This window comes from Tasmannia lanceolata, unplaced genomic scaffold, assembly GCF_043159265.1.
Source record: "Tasmannia lanceolata isolate RefF3 unplaced genomic scaffold, GAP_Taslan_0.1 ptg000026l, whole genome shotgun sequence".
In the NCBI taxonomy this organism is placed as follows: domain Eukaryota; kingdom Viridiplantae; phylum Streptophyta; class Magnoliopsida; order Canellales; family Winteraceae; genus Tasmannia; species Tasmannia lanceolata.
In genome coordinates, this window is record NW_027518703.1 from 9,141,416 (window position 1) to 9,159,655 (window position 18,240).

An 18,240-nucleotide genomic window follows, 5' to 3' on the forward strand; every position below is an offset into this window, starting at 1 on the left:
TAATCGAGGGTCCACGGCAACAAACCGTGAAGAGCCACGCAATGAATCTAAGGTCCATGGCAAGAAACCATGAAGAGCCCAGCAGAAAGGAATCAAGGGTCCACGGCAATACTCCGTGAAGAGCCAAACATTGAATTTGGGGTCCATGACAATAAGCCATGAAGAGCCCAACATGCAGAAACAAATGACATGTAAAAGATATGAATGGAATGACTATGAATAGTGGGTCCATGATATTTCTGGAAGGACATATCACGAAGAGCCAATCGGGGAGCATGGGTCCGTAGTATACCTGAATGGTAGACCATGAAGAGCCAAGAAGTAATCGAGGGTCCACGGCAACAAACCGTGAAGAGCCACGCAATGAATCTAAGGTCCATGGCAATAAGCCACGAAGAGCCTAGAATGAAATTTGGGGTCCATGACAATAAGCCACGAAGAGCCCAACAAGAATAACAAGTAATGGAGATGAATGAAATGAGCATGGAGAGCGGGTCCATGATATATCCTAAAGGACAGATCACGAAGAGCCATTCAGGGAGCAAGGGTCCATGATGTGCCTGCCTGACAAACCACGAAGAGCCTTGGAAGGACAGTGATATTGCTGAGAATTGATTGATTTCGAATGATGATTTTTTTTTTTTTAGACTGATTGCCTCTTGCCGAGGAAATTGGGAGTATGAGTTCCTTGCTGAGAATTGGACTCAGATAACTTGCAGGGATTTGGATATTGACCATTTTTTCTGATTTTGCCGGGGATTGAAGGCTGCGCGAGCAAATTCTAGACTCCGCTTGGGAAACTGATTTTCTTAGAGAATTGACTCTTCTGAAGAGAGGACTCAACTGAGGAGTTTAGAGGTTAGGCTTGAGATGTGCTTGTACCCCTCTTATCCTTACTTGCTTGAGACATTGTTACTGATTGCCTTTGTGCGCTTGACATCTTTTATGACGCAAGTCATAAAAGATGCCCCTAGTATATTGTGTTTCCATGACAGGAGTTTTAAGAAGGCAAGACAATGATGGTTGAAGAAAAGATGTTTCGTTTCATGAAGGCTTGAGGATGCAAAGTTTTTTTTTTTTTTTTTTTTTTTGTATGGAGAGAATAGGACAATAACCATGATGGCTGAGTCTGAAAATCTCTTCTTTCGCATGGCTCACTTTTGGAGGCTTAAGGTCTCGGGTAGGTTTGAACAAGATGTCTCCCGCCCCTTCTGATACCTAAACCAGGATTTACTCTGAATTTTCTTCGCATTTTGGAGGACACACTCCCATTCTTCCAGCACCTGACAGTTTGGACTTTGCAAGGAAAGGGAACACAAATATGAAGGAGGAACAGATTTCCAAGGACTCAATCAAAGAAGACTCTTATTGCTCGAAGGACTCGACTCGCTTTCGACTTCGCTCTTGGATCTGATGTGTCATTTTTTAAGGGTATGGCTTAGTCACTCTTAGAGTATTTCGAAGACCGTGTCAAGAGGCACTACTCTCCTTTTTCGGTGTTTAGGTCATGGTTATTATCCCTTTTGGATTGCTCGGTTTCAATGCCCCAGTTTAGAGGAATGTTAAAGTAAGCTTGCTGGCACTACTTGGACCCCGAGATTTTACGCTGGTTGAAGGCTGTTTCTCCATCTCAATGATTCGCTTTTTTGTTGGAAGTCATTGCCATTGATCAGATTGCCTTTTCAGGTTTTCAATCTGACGGACCGCTTGCCCTAACTTTTGCCTGGTTCTGTAGACACCCACATTTTGCTTTACTTTAACCAACAATAACCTAATATATTGATCCATCCTCAAATTTTTTGAAAAAAACAAAATGATAAAGAGATGTACCTGGTGAGATGATTAGATCCGAAAAATTGAAAAATACCCTGATTAGTGAATTTAGTGTGTTAAATCCATGTGAGAACCCCCTCTATCATTGATTTATATGTTTTAGGTCATTAATATCTTGATCTGACTTTACGGATCATCAATCGGGACAAAATAAGCTAGGGTCACTTCATAGCCCGGACCCTGATTCCATTCCGAGACCCGATTTCCGTAAATCGTTAGATCAATGACAGATCTTGACCTGGGTCTCACCATCCAAAACCACCTAACCTCTCCTCTCATCCTAACCATCCAAACCTCACCTAACCTCACCTAACCTCTCCTCTCATCCTAACCACCCAAACCTCACCTAACCTCACCTAACCTCACCTAACCTTACCTAACCTCACCTAACCTTACCTAACCTCACCTAACCTCACCTAACCTCCTATCCCATTCTCCTATAAATACCCTCTCATCCCACCATCCAAAAAAAGAAGAAAAAGAATCCCTCTCTTAGAAAATTCATCCCTCTCCCTCATCTCTTCAAGGGTTCGGCCATCCTTGCCGGATCGGGTGATACGTTGGGTGATATATATCAAAAGCAGTCATTATCAAGCAAGGAATCATCTTCAAGGAATTAAGATCAAAGAAAAATCAAACACAAAGTGGGTTTTCAAAGAGGTAGGCATTTATTTCAATTCTATGTAGGGTCTGTTTTCATGCATATCTTTTACTTTAAAAGAAAAACCATGTTAGGAAGCATCTAGGATCAATCTTTACTCATTCTTCTTGATGGTAGACTTTGAAGTTATACATGTTTCCCTCTTCTCTTAACCCATCTTATCTTCATTTTTATTTTTCCCTAATGGTTCACACCCTGGTTCCCCCTGGTTAGCCTCTGGTTAGACCCTGGTTGCACCCAGGTTCGTTGCTGGTTGCACCCAGGTTCGATACTGGTTCGCACCCTGGTTCCCTGCTGGTTCGCACTCTGGTTAGACCCTGGTTGCACCCAGGTTCGTTGCTGTTTGCACCCAGGTTCGATACTGGTTCACACCCTGGTTCCCTGCTGGTTCGCACTCTGGTTAGACCCTGGTTGCACCCAGGTTCGCTGCTGGTTGCACCCAGGTTCCCTGCTGGTTGCACCATGGTTCCCCTGCGGGTTGCACCCTGGTTCCCTGCTGGTTCGCACCCTGGTGCACCCTGGTCGGCACCCTGGTTTGTACCCTGCTGGTTGCACCCTGGTTCCCCTGCTGGTTCGCACCCTGGTTCCTTGCTGGTTCGCACTCTGGTTAGACCCTGGTTGCACCCAGGTTCGCTGCTGGTTGCACCCAGGTTCCCTGCTGGTTGCACCCTGGTTCCCCTGCTGGTTCGCACCCTGGTTCCCTGCTGGTTCGCACCCTGGTGCACCCTGGTCCGCACCCTGGTTTGTACCCTGCTTCCTCCTAGTTAGACCATGGCTAGTCTCGGGTTTGCTCCTAACTTAGACCCGACTCACTTGACCCTAACCATTAACCCAATCCAACCTAACCATTAACCACACCTAAACCCATACCCATAAGCCTTAAACCCTATAACCATAGCCACACATCATACACCACATGCCTTTCATTCATCCACCCAACAGTACCCTCATACACCCCTACAATAGACCCGGCCAACCCAGTTAACCCGGCCATCGGGCCCATTCGGCCCAATTAATTCATTCCCCTTAAGAGCCGCTTTGCCCTATTGGTTCCTAAGATACTCCAACCACCCAAACCTCAAGTCGCACCCCAATCCACGCTCAACCAGTTCCAATCCAGTCTAAGCCAAGTCAACCCGCACTTGACCTTGACCATTAACCCAATCCAATCCAACTCAACCATTAACCCCACCTAACCTGACCCTAGCACAACTCAACCGAGTCACATCAACCCAAGCCATACCTTTGTCCACTCACTGAGGCACACCATTTATCCATAAATCTGGTTACATTAAATCTAACCCAGCCAGGCCACCTGCAGCTTAAGTCAAATCGCCCCAATACAATCCATCCAAGTGGGATCCCAACCCAGCTCAACTGAGTCAACTCTAGCCAACCTCCCTAGTCGAGTTGACCCAACTCTCTAGTCGAGTATGCTCAACCTCTTTAACCGATTGGACTCTCCCCTTAGTTGACTCAATCCAATTCCTTAATCAACCCATCCCAATGCAACCGAGTCGCATTCGACCAAGTTGCGGCCTTCCATGTCACAACCGAGTCATTCCCCTATTCTACTAATGCCCTTTTACACCTAATAGAACTTCCTCCCTTTTGCCTAACCAAGTCATATCCCAACACAATCTGAGTCGCATGTCTGAATCCATTTGACCGAATCTCATAAGCCCGCCCATTTTGAATTCCCAAAATTCAAACCCTTGATGATTCCTATATGCTCAATTCTTTGATGCAAATTCTCAATTCCAAAATCCCATTGCTAAATCAATGTTTCTGAATCTCAAGTCCAATGCTCAAATACAAACCCGATTCCTGATCCAAATACCAATCCTGTTTTCCAAAATCCAAGCAACCTCCCCAGCGGAACTACGTGTGGCTTGATCCCCATCGCGGGGTACGTAGGCAATTTGGCACTCCCAAGTTCAGTCGCACCTTTCTCTATCTTTCTCATTCCCTCACACTATTTCATCATCTCTTCCATTTTTTTTTTACTAACCTCGAGAATTTAAATCGATTTGTCTTGTGTCTTTCGGAACCGTTGGATCACGGTTTCCGTCGTAAGGACCCTTAGAGCCCAATTTAGGAACACCGGTGTCGTGTCGTGTCCTAAGTTTTAGAGAGTCCTAGAGTTAGGAGTCCAGCCTCATCACGGACGCTTGCTATGTATAGCAACCGTGCCATAGGTCTAGTTACACTAGTCACCCAATCTTTCCCTAGGACAAGCCTAGTAAACTAGGATGTAAGGCAAACCTGCATTAGTCTAAGGGACCATTTGCATTTAGATGAGAATCATATAGCATCTTAGATGAAATCCTAAGATAATAAAATCCTCAACTTGAATTAAATAACTTCTCCTAAAACTGTTGAAACAGTCAATCCCGTCTAGGTCGGTGTCTTAGTTGAGTTAGGCATATGTAACTTAGCTTAGGTGCACCGAACTACGTCGACTCTGATCCCAGTGAGGCTTGGGTACGTAGGCAGCTTGGATGTCAGATGGCATACCAACCGCGAGTCGGCACCACAACAAATTGTGGTGTTTTGTATTTTAATTTTATTGTAAATTCTTAATTAAATCACTTAGGATCTTCTATGAGATTAGAATCTTAGGAGAACTTGCACTTAGATTGAATCCAGACAAATCAAGAAATCAAAATACACATTTAGGATTCACATTGAAATTAAATCATAGGATGCATGTCCCGTAGATAACATATTAACATAGAGTTGAATGAGCCATTTAAAATAAATTTAAAAGAGCTAGCTTTTGGAATCGAAGACCGATTATCGGGCAGGAATGGTGCATGTGGTGGATAAATCCCCATACCTTCCATTCTTGTAACCAGGTAGCGAGTCTAGATTTCTGGTTAATTACGGGTCCTAGATCCCATATCTAGGTGGCGACTCTGTCAGTCTCTTTTATGTGGAATTCGGATTGCCTTAGTGATCCCAAGTTCACATAAAAGACGAATCTAAATCAACACTAAGAAGCACACGCCAATCGCGTGGGTATTAGAGACCAAGAGAGAGCGCGTGGCGGCTCGCGCCCCACACTCCCTCACGGGCTAGGTACCACAGTTTGGCGACTCTGCTGGGGACCACCTAACTTCATTAAAATTTCAAAAGATAATTCATTTGAATTTAATTTAATTGGCTCATAAAAACTCTATACTTGTTAGATTAGTTTGTCTTGTTTTATTTTCTCATCACACTTTACTCAAACTTAATCTAACAAAACCTGAAGGCATCATAGATTGCGCAAACATATTGCACACACTTACATCACTTGCATCTAAACTCTGCATCTCACGTGCACACACGTCCTATTTTAGGAACCCGGAGTGTTATCTAGCATGGTTGACTGGGATTTCATCACCTGGTGCCTCTGTGCTAGAGAAGCATTCCACCCTTAGCCTAGTACCATTATGGTACGTAAACGGATCTCTTGTTCACGTACTGATACGCCGGACACTGGTACAGTATATCGAACAGGGATTCGCGCTAAGGGAACTCTTGGCCTTACCCCTAGATTAACCCACACATGCATGTAGTATACGAACACATGTGCATCACGTGTGTGAGCCTAGTTTAGGATATCCTGCCTATTTGTGTCTAGATTAGGCCGTAGACCATCTTCCAATGGCTACGATCGGTCCTAGGTACACGAACAAAGTCATGAGTCGAGATCCTCTCTCCACTCCGCTTGATTAGGATTAGGGTTGATGCCTTCAGGTCACACTGTTAAAATGTGCGAGATTAAAAAAAAAAATTTCCTTTAGGGGTTAGGATATAAATCCTATCATTTCCAAAGATCTCATAGGATTAGTCATTCTTGATCTATCCGTTGAAAGCAATCTTATGCTATCTCATCTAATCTTTCGATCGTATGCCTTTCATTCTTCTATCGTGTGATTCGATCATGTATTCATACTTTCCTTGTACTGGCAGGAACTTATCCCAATCTCGTGTTCATGTAATCCTGATCATTCTTATATCCCTTCTCTTGGCTTACGGGCACTATGTCTACTCGTACAATTCTTGATTGGATCCGTGGTACATTAAGAGAATCCCATATCTACGCCATAAGTGAACAAGAGAAAAATCTCTTCGGCTACGTGGCAACCATCAAGCTCGATTGGGGATTACTCTATGCCGCATCAGAGTGTTGGGATCCCGATCATCATGTCTTCCGTTTTGGCAACCAAGAAATGTGTCCCACCTTTGAAGAATGGTGTGCCTTATTGGAATATCCTGTGGATGGCCCTCTAGTGAAGCCATCCTGTGTTCCAGATTATCGTCCTTTGTTCCTTTGCTTGATGGATAATCCAGATGAATCCATGAACTCTTTCATGAAAGGCCAAGAAGTGTCCATGCAGCGACTGATTGACATTTACCCTCCTGTTGGATACATTGGTGCTGTTGATATTCAAAAAGCTCGACGGCGCGCTTTGAGATTCTGCTCCTTTGCTAGGTTCCTCACTGTCCAGCCTTCTCGCTTTGCGTCAGCTGTTCTTCTGGACCTCGTTGATCAAATGGATCGTGGCGCCAATCCAATTCCTACTATGCTTGCAGAAACTTTCAATGGATTGGATGATATGGCTCACCTTCGTGCCAGTTCAGGTCCAAGCTCTTATATTCGCTCTTTCGTTGGGTCTTTCTCAGGATGTCCTGCATTACTTCAAGTGTGGTTATGCCACAAGCTAAAAATTGCAGCTCCTGTCCATTTTGATCATACGTTATACACCTTCAGTGAATGGCGTCATGATGTTTCTTTCGATCATAAAAGCGATTGGGTTGAATGGTTAAATTCTCGCCAAGAAGATCAGATTTATTGGCAAATTCCCGGAATCCAAGAAGCTGTCTTCAACACCGGAGAAGCTAACTACGTTCGCCTTCTTGGTCTCAAAAAGACTTCCTTTTATGTTCCTGCCAGGATTCAGCGTCAGTATGGAAGGGAGCAATCCATTGTGCCTCCCCTTCATCATTTCTATCCGCCTGAGGGTCTCAAGCCCAAGATTGTCAAAGCTGTTTCATCTGCTTGGGATGCAAGAATCATCAAACCTTTAAAGGAGTCAGTTGAGGAAGATTGTCGTCCGAAGAAGAAGTCTAAAAAGAATGCTTAGTTCCATGTTTATCTTTGAAAGATTGAACCATGTACTCAAATTTTAATGATTGATCAATAAAGTCCATCCTTCTCTTTCATTATCTTTGTCTATGTGTGCATCATCGTCTATTCTTCTCTCTGATTTTAAAATATGTCTTTCGGATATTACAGGGCAATAAACATCATAGCTAACCCTAATACTCCTTGGGTTCGGGTCTCTTCGCGGTTAGAGAGGAAATCTGTTTCTCCGCCACCTTCTCTAAGAACCCCAGCATCTCCTTCTTTCCCGTCCTCATCCTCACCAATGGCAGACAACCAAGATGGTCTTCCACCCGCTGCTATTACCGATACTCTTACCTTGATTCTCCAACAGCTTCAAGAACTCAAAGAAGAAAACCGAGTTATCAAGGCTCAGCTTTCTGAAAAGTTGGGACCGTCGTTGTCCAAGGATAAAGGGCCTATGCGCCAAGCAGCTACTCCAGTAGCACCTGCCCAAACAGTGTTCATCAATATCCCTGATAAAGTCGAAGAAGACTTAGAAAAAGAGCAGTACAGCGAGAATCACAGTAGGCCTTCTCAGTCCATGGTTGATAAGTCTGTTATGGAGAAATTAGAGACTCTTACCAGGAAAGTTCAAGACATTCAGTTTCAAGACCAGGGTGGTTTCAATCCCAGTGATCTTACTTTATTTCCCGAAATTCGCCTTCCTGCCAATTTTCAAATGCCCGATTTCGACAAATATGATGGTGTGGGTTGTCCAATCACACATTTGCAAATGTTCACCATCATGTGTCAGCCTCAAGGGTTATCTTCTGAGCAAATGGCTCAATTGTTCCCAGTTTCCCTAACCAAGGTTGCGAGGAGATGGTTCATGGTCTTGGACAAGACTCGTTACAGGACATGGAAGGATATCGGCGAGCAGTTCATCAGGCAATTCAAATATGATGATGGGACAGAAATCACCAGAAAGGATTTAGAGAGAACAAAGCAAGACTTGAGGGAATCCTTTTTGATTTTTGTGAAAAGATGGAGGAGAATAGCAGCTCAGATGATGGAGCGCCCGTCTGAGGAAGAACAAGTCCAGATAATCATGAAAAATATTTCCCCCCAGCTCCAGTATCACATGTCTTTGCAATACTATCCAGACTTCAAACACTTCATCGTGGCTGGCACCCAGATAGAGGAGGCTATGGCTCAAGGTGTATTCAACCGTAGCAACCCAAACCCCAGAGATTTCAAAAAGTCCCCTCCAGCCCAAGTCAATAGTATTTCCCGTTCCAATGCTCAATCCTCTAGGTCCCAAGAACCTTTAGTAATGGACTATGCTCAAACCGCAACCGCACCTCGGCAACAAACCCGGGTAGAATTTACCCCTCTTCCCATTCCATCTTCAGAGGTGCTTAAGCAGTGTCTTGCTTCAGGTCGCATAACCTTACCTGCCATCCGGCCTCCCCCCAATCCTCTACCTGCAAGTTGGCGAGCTGACCTACACTGTGAGTACCACAGAGGTCCTGGTCATCTTACTGACAACTGCATTGCCTTGAAATTTAGAATCCAGAAACTCATTGATGAGAAAGTCATTGCATTCCAGCCAAGACCCAATGTCACCCAAAACCCATTACCTGGTCATGCAAATCCTCCTGCTGCCGTTAATGCCATAACCATAGGAGATCCTGAGTTTGACCCTCTTACCCTCATATGTGCCTTAGAACCCATCTCTGAACCCCAAATCATATTCTGTGATGAATCACACCTAAGAGAGTCTGTACCTCCCTTGGTAATCACCTATGAGCCACAAGTCCCTCAAATTATCACTTATGATGAGCCTGAATTGGATGAAGTCAGACATGTGACAAGGGGCGGAAGAATTTTCAAACCTGTTGAATTGAGAGTCGAAAATCCAGGGGCATTGGCTCGAGGAGAGGAGCCGCAATATGTGAAAGATCCAGATGATGAAGTTGTGCAGCAGTTAAAGAAAACTCAGGCTGTTATATCTGTATGGGGATTATTGATAGCATCAAAGAAACACAGAGAGGCTGTGTTAAAAGAATTGAATACAACACAGGTATCCTCAGAGATATCTCCGGAGCAACTGGCTGAAGTTGTTGCTCTAACCCAGGCCACCAGGGCCATTAGTTTCTCAGATCAAGAGCTGCCTCCTCAAGGTCGGAATCATGCTAGAGCTCTTCATGTCACTATTGTTTGTGGAGGCAAGAAAGTACCATCTGTGTTGGTAGATAACGGATCCGCGTTGAATGTGTGTCCATTAAGAACTGCCATTACCTTGGGTTTCGGTCCCACTGATTTTGCCGAATCAACCCTTGGTATCCTCGCATATGACAATACCCGAAGAAATGTGGTCGGAGTCCTCACCACCAAGATCGTTATGGGCGGTCAAGAATTTGAGGTTGAGTTTCAAGTTATTGATATCAAAGCCTCGTTCAATATGCTTCTAGGACGTCCCTGGTTGCATAAGGAAGGTGCTGTCGCTTCAACCCTTCACCAAAAATTGAAGTTCATTAAAGATGGGAAGTTGTTCACTGTCAGAGGTGATGAAGAGCCAGAAATAGGGCAAATAACAGGAGAAACTTTGATCCTTCCAGTTGCAAAAGCAGATGACTACAACTTGAATGGTTTCGCATTCGAGGTTGCTGTTATCTCTTACAAGGATGCCTCTCGGGAGGAGTTGTGTTTGCCGTTCGCCATCAGTTCTGTGGTGGCCAAGATGATGAGAAAAATGAACTACTTCCCTGGTATGAATTTGGGCCGTGATCCAAGCAAGGCATCTCACTGGCGCCCAATCAAAGCAAACCATGGAATTTTCGGTCTTGGATATGTACCTACTGAAGAGGAGGAGGAAGCCATGGAAAAATTGTTGAAATTGAAGGAAGAAATCCGCCGCACCGGAAGGGTACTCCTAATGGCTCCATATCCCTTATCAATGAATGGTCATTTTATCAAAGAAGGTGAGACGTTTCCATACTATGGGTTTTCTGAACCATGGTATGACTCAGTGACAGGGATCATGATACCCGGTTTTGAAATATTCAGTGGCCTTGCTCTCCCAGAAACAGAACCGCCGATATATTATGTTGAGAAAACTGTTGAGGACTGGTTAGTCTACCTTGAGCCAGATGTGCTGGAATCTTTGTTTGAAGAAAATGTGCCTGATGTTGATTACTATTCTGAAGAACAAGAAGAGACAGATTGTGAAGATATGCTAGTGGCAGTTATTCAGAGTAATGATACCTTTACTGAACCTCAGAGTCAGATTGCACCTGCAACAGAAAATCTTTCAAACTGGAGTTCTGATGTTTTTCCATCTTATTTTATTGCTAAGTCAAGTCTAGTCAAGTCGAGTGAATCAGTGTCAGTGCCTAGTCCAGGCGAGTCATTTTCTGAGTTTATTTACTATGTGAATCCTGAACCTGTTCAGGATGAGTCCAATGATAATGATGTAACTTCTTTCAATTCAATGAAATCTGATTCTCAGTATGTCTCTGTGTTTGCTTCTGACTTTAATAATAATGATAACACTCCCTCCTCAGATGAGGAAGGGGGGATCGACGAAACTCCCCTTGAATTGCAGCATATGCTCAAACAAGAGGAGGAGCGCCGAGCCCAGCCTCTTAAAGATGAAATCGAAATTATAAACATCGGAACAGAAGATTTAATACAGGAAATACGAATTGGAAATACTCTATCCTCTGAAGAGCGCGATGAATTAATAAACCTACTTAAGGAATATAAAGAAGTTTTTGCCTGGTCCTACAAAGATATGCCCGGGTTGAGCGAAGACATTGTTCAGCACAAGCTACCTTTATTGCCTGGGATTAAACCTAAAAAGCAGAAGCTAAGGAGAATGAAGCCTGAGTGGGTCCTGAAAGTAGAAGAAGAGGTTACTAAGCAGTTGAATGCTGGATTTCTGCAAGTGGTGGAATATCCAGAATGGCTCGCAAATATAGTACCTGTACCGAAGAAAGATGGAAAGGTGAGAATGTGTGTAGATTTCAGGGATTTGAACAAGGCAAGTCCAAAAGATGATTTCCCTCTACCACATATCGATATCTTGGTGGACAATACGGCCGGGCATGAATTACTATCTTTTATGGATGGTTTCTCGGGCTACAATCAAATTAAGATGGCACCCGAGGACATGGCTAAGACCTCGTTCATTACACAATGGGGGACATATTGCTATCGGGTAATGCCATTTGGTCTTAAGAATGCCGGTGCGACATACCAAAGAGCAGCTACAGCCTTGCTCCATGACATGATACATAGAGAAGTCGAAGTTTATGTCGATGATATGATTGTAAAAGCCAAGGAAAGGAAAGATCATATCCCGAACCTTAAGAAGTTCTTTGAAAGAATTCTCAAATACCAGCTTCGCCTGAATCCTAGCAAGTGTGTGTTCGGGGTTACCTCCGGTAAGTTGCTTGGATTTATGGTGAGTCAAAGGGGTATAGAGGTAGATCCTCAGAAGATTAAGGCTATCCAGGAGATGCCACCGCCTAGAACCGAGAAGGAAATTCGGGGATTCCTAGGAAGGATACAGTTCCTAAGGCGATTCATCGCTCATCTGACATCAACTTGTGAACCTATCTTTAAGCTCTTAAAGAAGAACTCTTCCAAAGAATGGACAGAGGAATGTCAGCAGGCCTTTGAAAAGATAAAGCAAAGTTTGTCTGAGCCACCGATAGTAGCACCAGTGATACCGGGGCATCCATTGCTGCTTTACTTGTCAGTAACAGAAACCACAATGGGTTGTATGTTAGCACAGCAAGATCCAGAAACCAAGCATGAAAAGGCTGTGTATTATCTTAGCAAGAAGATGTTGGAGTATGAACAAAAGTATACTGTCCTAGAAAAAACCTGCTTAGCCTTGGTTTGGGCCACTCAGCGACTCAGGCATTACCTTTTATCACATAAGGTCCTGCTTTTGTCGAGGATGGATCCTCTGAAGTATCTCTTTGAAAAACCAGCCCTGACAGGCAGGACTGCCAGATGGTTATTATTGTTGTCTGAATTTGACATCACTCATGTAACCCAAAAATCAGTAAAGGGCCGAGCCATTGCTGAACAATTGGCGGAAGCACCCCGAGAAGAAAGTCAGCATTTCAAGCCGATGTTCCCAGATGAAGAGATCATGATGGTTGAAGATGAGTATCCAGAAACTGGTTGGACCCTCTATTTTGATGGAGCAGCAAACCAAACAGGACAAGGAGTAGGGGCATTGCTTGTGTCGCCTCGAAATGAGCATGTCCCCGTTGCCGTTAAGTTACAATTCAATTGCACCAACAATATGGCAGAATATGAAGCATGCATTGTTGGGCTTGAGGCTGCATTGGCCTTAGGCATAGAGAATCTTGACGTATATGGAGATTCGAAGCTAATCATTTGCCAAACTCAAGGAGAGTGGAGAACCAAAGAAGAAAAGCTATTGCCATATCATGAATACTTGGATATTCTCGCTAAGCAATTTCAACGCGTCACTTTCAGTTATTTGCCAAGGTTGAAGAATAGATTCGCCGATGCCTTAGCAACGTTAGCTTCCATGATTGACATACCTCACAATATGAAGATGAGGCCCATCACGGTTCAAGAGCAATGGGCTCCTGCATATGTTGATGCTATAGAAATAGCTGCAAGATGTCCCGATGGAAAGCCATGGTATACAGACATAAAGAACTACATCTCAGGCCAGGGGCATCCCAATGAGGCGTCGAGTAAAGAAATAAGGACTTTGCAGAGATTGGCAGCTAATTTCGTCATTTGTGGAGGAGAGTTGTATCGACGGTCTTTCGATGGAATTCAACTCTTATGTGTCACTGAAGATCAGGCAGAAGAAATTCTCGCAGATATTCATGAAGGGGTGTGTGGGCCTCATATGAATGGGAAGATGTTGGCAAGGAAGATCCTACGTCTGGGGTATTATTGGCCGACATTAGAAGCAGATTGTCACACATTTGTGAAGAGATGCTATAAATGTCAGATACATGCGAATCTCATCCATGTACCACCCACCGAATTGCATTCTCTTACCTCTCCTTGGCCGTTTTCGGTATGGGGAATTGACATCATTGGCAAGATTTCTCCCAAGTCGTCTAATGGTCACGAGTACATACTCGTTGCTATTGATTACTTCACCAAGTGGGTTGAGGCCGCTTCTTATGCAAAGCTTACATCCTCATCAGTTGCTAAATTCATACGCACCAACATAATTTGCAGATATGGAATTCCCCATGAACTTATCTCAGATAATGGATCTCATTTCAAGAAGGAAGTAATCTCTCTTTGCGAAGAGTTCAAGATTAAGCATCATAAATCCTCGCCTTATCGTCCGCAGACAAATGGAGCGGTAGAAGCTGCAAACAAAAATGTCAAGACTATCATTAGCAAAATGTCAGAAACTTATAAAGATTGGTCGAATAAGTTACCATACGCCTTGTGGGCTTACAGAACATCAATTAGGGCTTCAACTGGGGCAACCCCTTACTCTCTTGTTTACGGGATGGAAGCAGTGCTACCTGTTGAGATCCGTGTACCTTCGCTCCGAGTATTGACTGAAGTCAAGTTACCAGAAAATGAATGGGCAGATGCCAGGTATAAAGAGTTGAACATGCTAGACGAGAAGAGATTAAAGGCGCTTTACCATGTGCAAGGTTATCAGCGCAGAATAGCCCGTGCTTTTAATAAAAAGGTTAAGGTCAGAGATTTAGAAGAAGGCAATCTTGTTCTAAAAGAGAATCGAGCACCAATGTTTGACCCAAGGGGCAAGTTCAAACCAAATTGGTCAGGACCATACATTGTGGACCAAATCTTACCCGGAAAAGCCGTCAAGCTCCGTAATTTAAATGGAGAAATATTGCCAGAACCAACAAATCTTGATCAACTCAAGAGGTTCTATGCTTGAACATCAGAAGGCCGTCCTTTGGCCGAATAAATCCCAAATTCATAACCAAAAATCAAAAAATTTATAACCTTTTGCAAACCCTTTTGAGCCTAAATAAAATTTTCCTTCAAATCCCAATATACTAGGGGCATTCGCCCTGAACTACGCATGATCTGATTCCTACACTGGGATACGTAGGCAACCTGTTCATAGGTTCGGTCGAGACCCTTGCAAAACCTTAAGCCATTCTTTGAAAAGCCCTACCTCACCTATAAAGTCCTTTTGGTGTTCAAGTAAAAAGAAAAGAAGATAAAAAAAAATAATAAAAAAGAAAAGAAATGGAGCTTGAAGATCCGCTAGATTGAAAAACCTGAAAAGGCGATCTAGGCAAAATTTAGGATCATTCCCCTGCTAAGTTGAAAACCTGAAAGGGCGGCTTAGGCAAAAGGTAAGGGGGTGGCCCGCTGAGTCGAAAACCTGAAAAGGCGATTCAGGCAAAAGTTAAGGCCGAGCGGTCCACCAAGTTGAAAATCCAAAAAAGGAAGACTTGGTCGTGGTAAGATTGGATTCACGCCAAAAGAATTACATCGGTCTCTGAACTCGCGGTAGGTCAGGCGAAGCTAATACACAATGATTCTCGAAACTAGGGGCATTAATTTTGAAGCAATCTGAAAGTTGATAGAAAGATATATGAGGTATCACTGTATTAAAAATAAGTGAAGATGTTTATCAATGGAGAAACGTTCTTTAAAAGAGGCTAGTCTAACCCAAAAGAAAATACTGATAAGTCAGAAGCATCACGAGATTACTGGAGTAATCTTTCTTATTTTGTGTTTTTATTACAAGTGTCTGTAGTTCTATTTAAAAAAAAAAATTTATTTTTAGAATTGTTGTAGGGTGCAATCACTCTGAAGGCAGGTTCATTAACAGGTTCTGAGGAACTTGGAAAAAGGTGACGCTGTCACGAATGACGAAGATCTTTGAAAGAATAATCTCTGGTCAACGAATAGAAGAAGGTTGGAATGCCTCAAACTGAGGCAGATTGCTAATGAAGTGGCATCCCATATTTAAGCCCTGAAGTTCTTTTGCTGCATAGTGTTATTAAATCCTTTGCTTCTAAAGTTGTTAATTGGAAATTTCGATTTCTCTCAAAGCTCAAATCATCATATCTCTCTGAATCCATTTGGAAAAAGATATTTTCTCTCTGAACATCACACAAATATGATATCTCGCTTCCTTGGAGTCCGTACAAATACGGTATTTCACTCTCCGAGTCCATACGACTATGGTCTCTTATCCCCTTTGAACATCATACAACTATGATGTCTCATTTCCTTGGAATCCGTACAAATACGGTATTTCATTCTCTTCGAGTTCATACAACTATGGTCTCTTATCCCCTTTGAACATCATACAACTATGATGTCTCATTTCCTTGGAATCCGTACAAATACGGTATTTCATTCTCTTCGAATCCATACAACTATGGTCTCTTATACCCTTTGAACATCATACAACTATGATGTCTCATTTCCTTGGAATCCGTATAAATACGGTATTTCATCTTGCCCAAGCCCATTCAAAAATGATGCTGCATTTTCATTAAGAATCTTTCAAAAGTCATCCATTATTCTCTGAGACCATTTGAAAATGACGTCTCATTTCCTCTGAAGCTGTTCAAAAGCGATATTCCTTTCCCTCCGAAAATCCATTTGAAAATGGTATCCCATTTCTCTCGTTGCCAGCGGCACCGCAGCGGGTTTGTTTTATTGCATTCCAATTCTATGATTTCATCTAAGGTCTTGCATTATATTAGGTTGCATTGTGTTTAGGGGGTCCTTTGTCGATTAAAGCTACGCAAAATGGTTCTGTCATTTTGACTTTGGTATTCGATGACTACGTCGTCTCTACCAAAGAGGGGCATCTGTAGACACCCACATTTTGCTTTACTTTAACCAACAATAACCTAATATATTGATCCATCCTCAAATTTTTTGAAAAAAACAAAATGATAAAGAGATGTACCTGGTGAGATGATTAGATCCGAAAAATTGAAAAATACCCTGATTAGTGAATTTAGTGTGTTAAATCCATGTGAGAACCCCCTCTATCATTGATTTATATGTTTTAGGTCATTAATATCTTGATCTGACTTTACGGATCATCAATCGGGACAAAATAAGCTAGGGTCACTTCATAGCCCGGACCCTGATTCCATTCCGAGACCCGATTTCCGTAAATCGTTAGATCAATGACAGATCTTGACCTGGGTCTCACCATCCAAAACCACCTAACCTCTCCTCTCATCCTAACCATCCAAACCTCACCTAACCTCACCTAACCTCTCCTCTCATCCTAACCACCCAAACCTCACCTAACCTCACCTAACCTCACCTAACCTTACCTAACCTCACCTAACCTTACCTAACCTCACCTAACCTCACCTAACCTCCTATCCCATTCTCCTATAAATACCCTCTCATCCCACCATCCAAAAAAAGAAGAAAAAGAATCCCTCTCTTAGAAAATTCATCCCTCTCCCTCATCTCTTCAAGGGTTCGGCCATCCTTGCCGGATCGGGTGATACGTTGGGTGATATATATCAAAAGCAGTCATTATCAAGCAAGGAATCATCTTCAAGGAATTAAGATCAAAGAAAAATCAAACACAAAGTGGGTTTTCAAAGAGGTAGGCATTTATTTCAATTCTATGTAGGGTCTGTTTTCATGCATATCTTTTACTTTAAAAGAAAAACCATGTTAGGAAGCATCTAGGATCAATCTTTACTCATTCTTCTTGATGGTAGACTTTGAAGTTATACATGTTTCCCTCTTCTCTTAACCCATCTTATCTTCATTTTTATTTTTCCCTAATGGTTCACACCCTGGTTCCCCCTGGTTAGCCTCTGGTTAGACCCTGGTTGCACCCAGGTTCGTTGCTGGTTGCACCCAGGTTCGATACTGGTTCGCACCCTGGTTCCCTGCTGGTTCGCACTCTGGTTAGACCCTGGTTGCACCCAGGTTCGTTGCTGTTTGCACCCAGGTTCGATACTGGTTCACACCCTGGTTCCCTGCTGGTTCGCACTCTGGTTAGACCCTGGTTGCACCCAGGTTCGCTGCTGGTTGCACCCAGGTTCCCTGCTGGTTGCACCATGGTTCCCCTGCGGGTTGCACCCTGGTTCCCTGCTGGTTCGCACCCTGGTGCACCCTGGTCGGCACCCTGGTTTGTACCCTGCTGGTTGCACCCTGGTTCCCCTGCTGGTTCGCACCCTGGTTCCTTGCTGGTTCGCACTCTGGTTAGACCCTGGTTGCACCCAGGTTCGCTGCTGGTTGCACCCAGGTTCCCTGCTGGTTGCACCCTGGTTCCCCTGCTGGTTCGCACCCTGGTTCCCTGCTGGTTCGCACCCTGGTGCACCCTGGTCCGCACCCTGGTTTGTACCCTGCTTCCTCCTAGTTAGACCATGGCTAGTCTCGGGTTTGCTCCTAACTTAGACCCGACTCACTTGACCCTAACCATTAACCCAATCCAACCTAACCATTAACCACACCTAAACCCATACCCATAAGCCTTAAACCCTATAACCATAGCCACACATCATACACCACATGCCTTTCATTCATCCACCCAACAGTACCCTCATACACCCCTACAATAGACCCGGCCAACCCAGTTAACCCGGCCATCGGGCCCATTCGGCCCAATTAATTCATTCCCCTTAAGAGCCGCTTTGCCCTA

The 18,240-nt window shown here is 43.7% G+C and overlaps 1 protein-coding gene across 1 annotated transcript; it reads left to right on the forward strand.

The window, feature by feature from the left end:
• The first annotated feature begins 2,283 nt into the window (after nucleotides 1-2,283).
• LOC143858369 (uncharacterized) lies at nucleotides 2,284-7,652 on the forward strand. Its single transcript, XM_077369004.1, has 2 exons — nucleotides 2,284-2,493; nucleotides 6,455-7,652. The coding sequence occupies exon 2, from the start codon at nucleotides 6,526-6,528 to the stop codon at nucleotides 7,627-7,629; it is 1,104 nt and encodes a 367-aa protein (XP_077225119.1). The 5' UTR covers nucleotides 2,284-2,493; nucleotides 6,455-6,525; the 3' UTR covers nucleotides 7,630-7,652.
• Nucleotides 7,653-18,240: the final 10,588 nt, after the last annotated feature.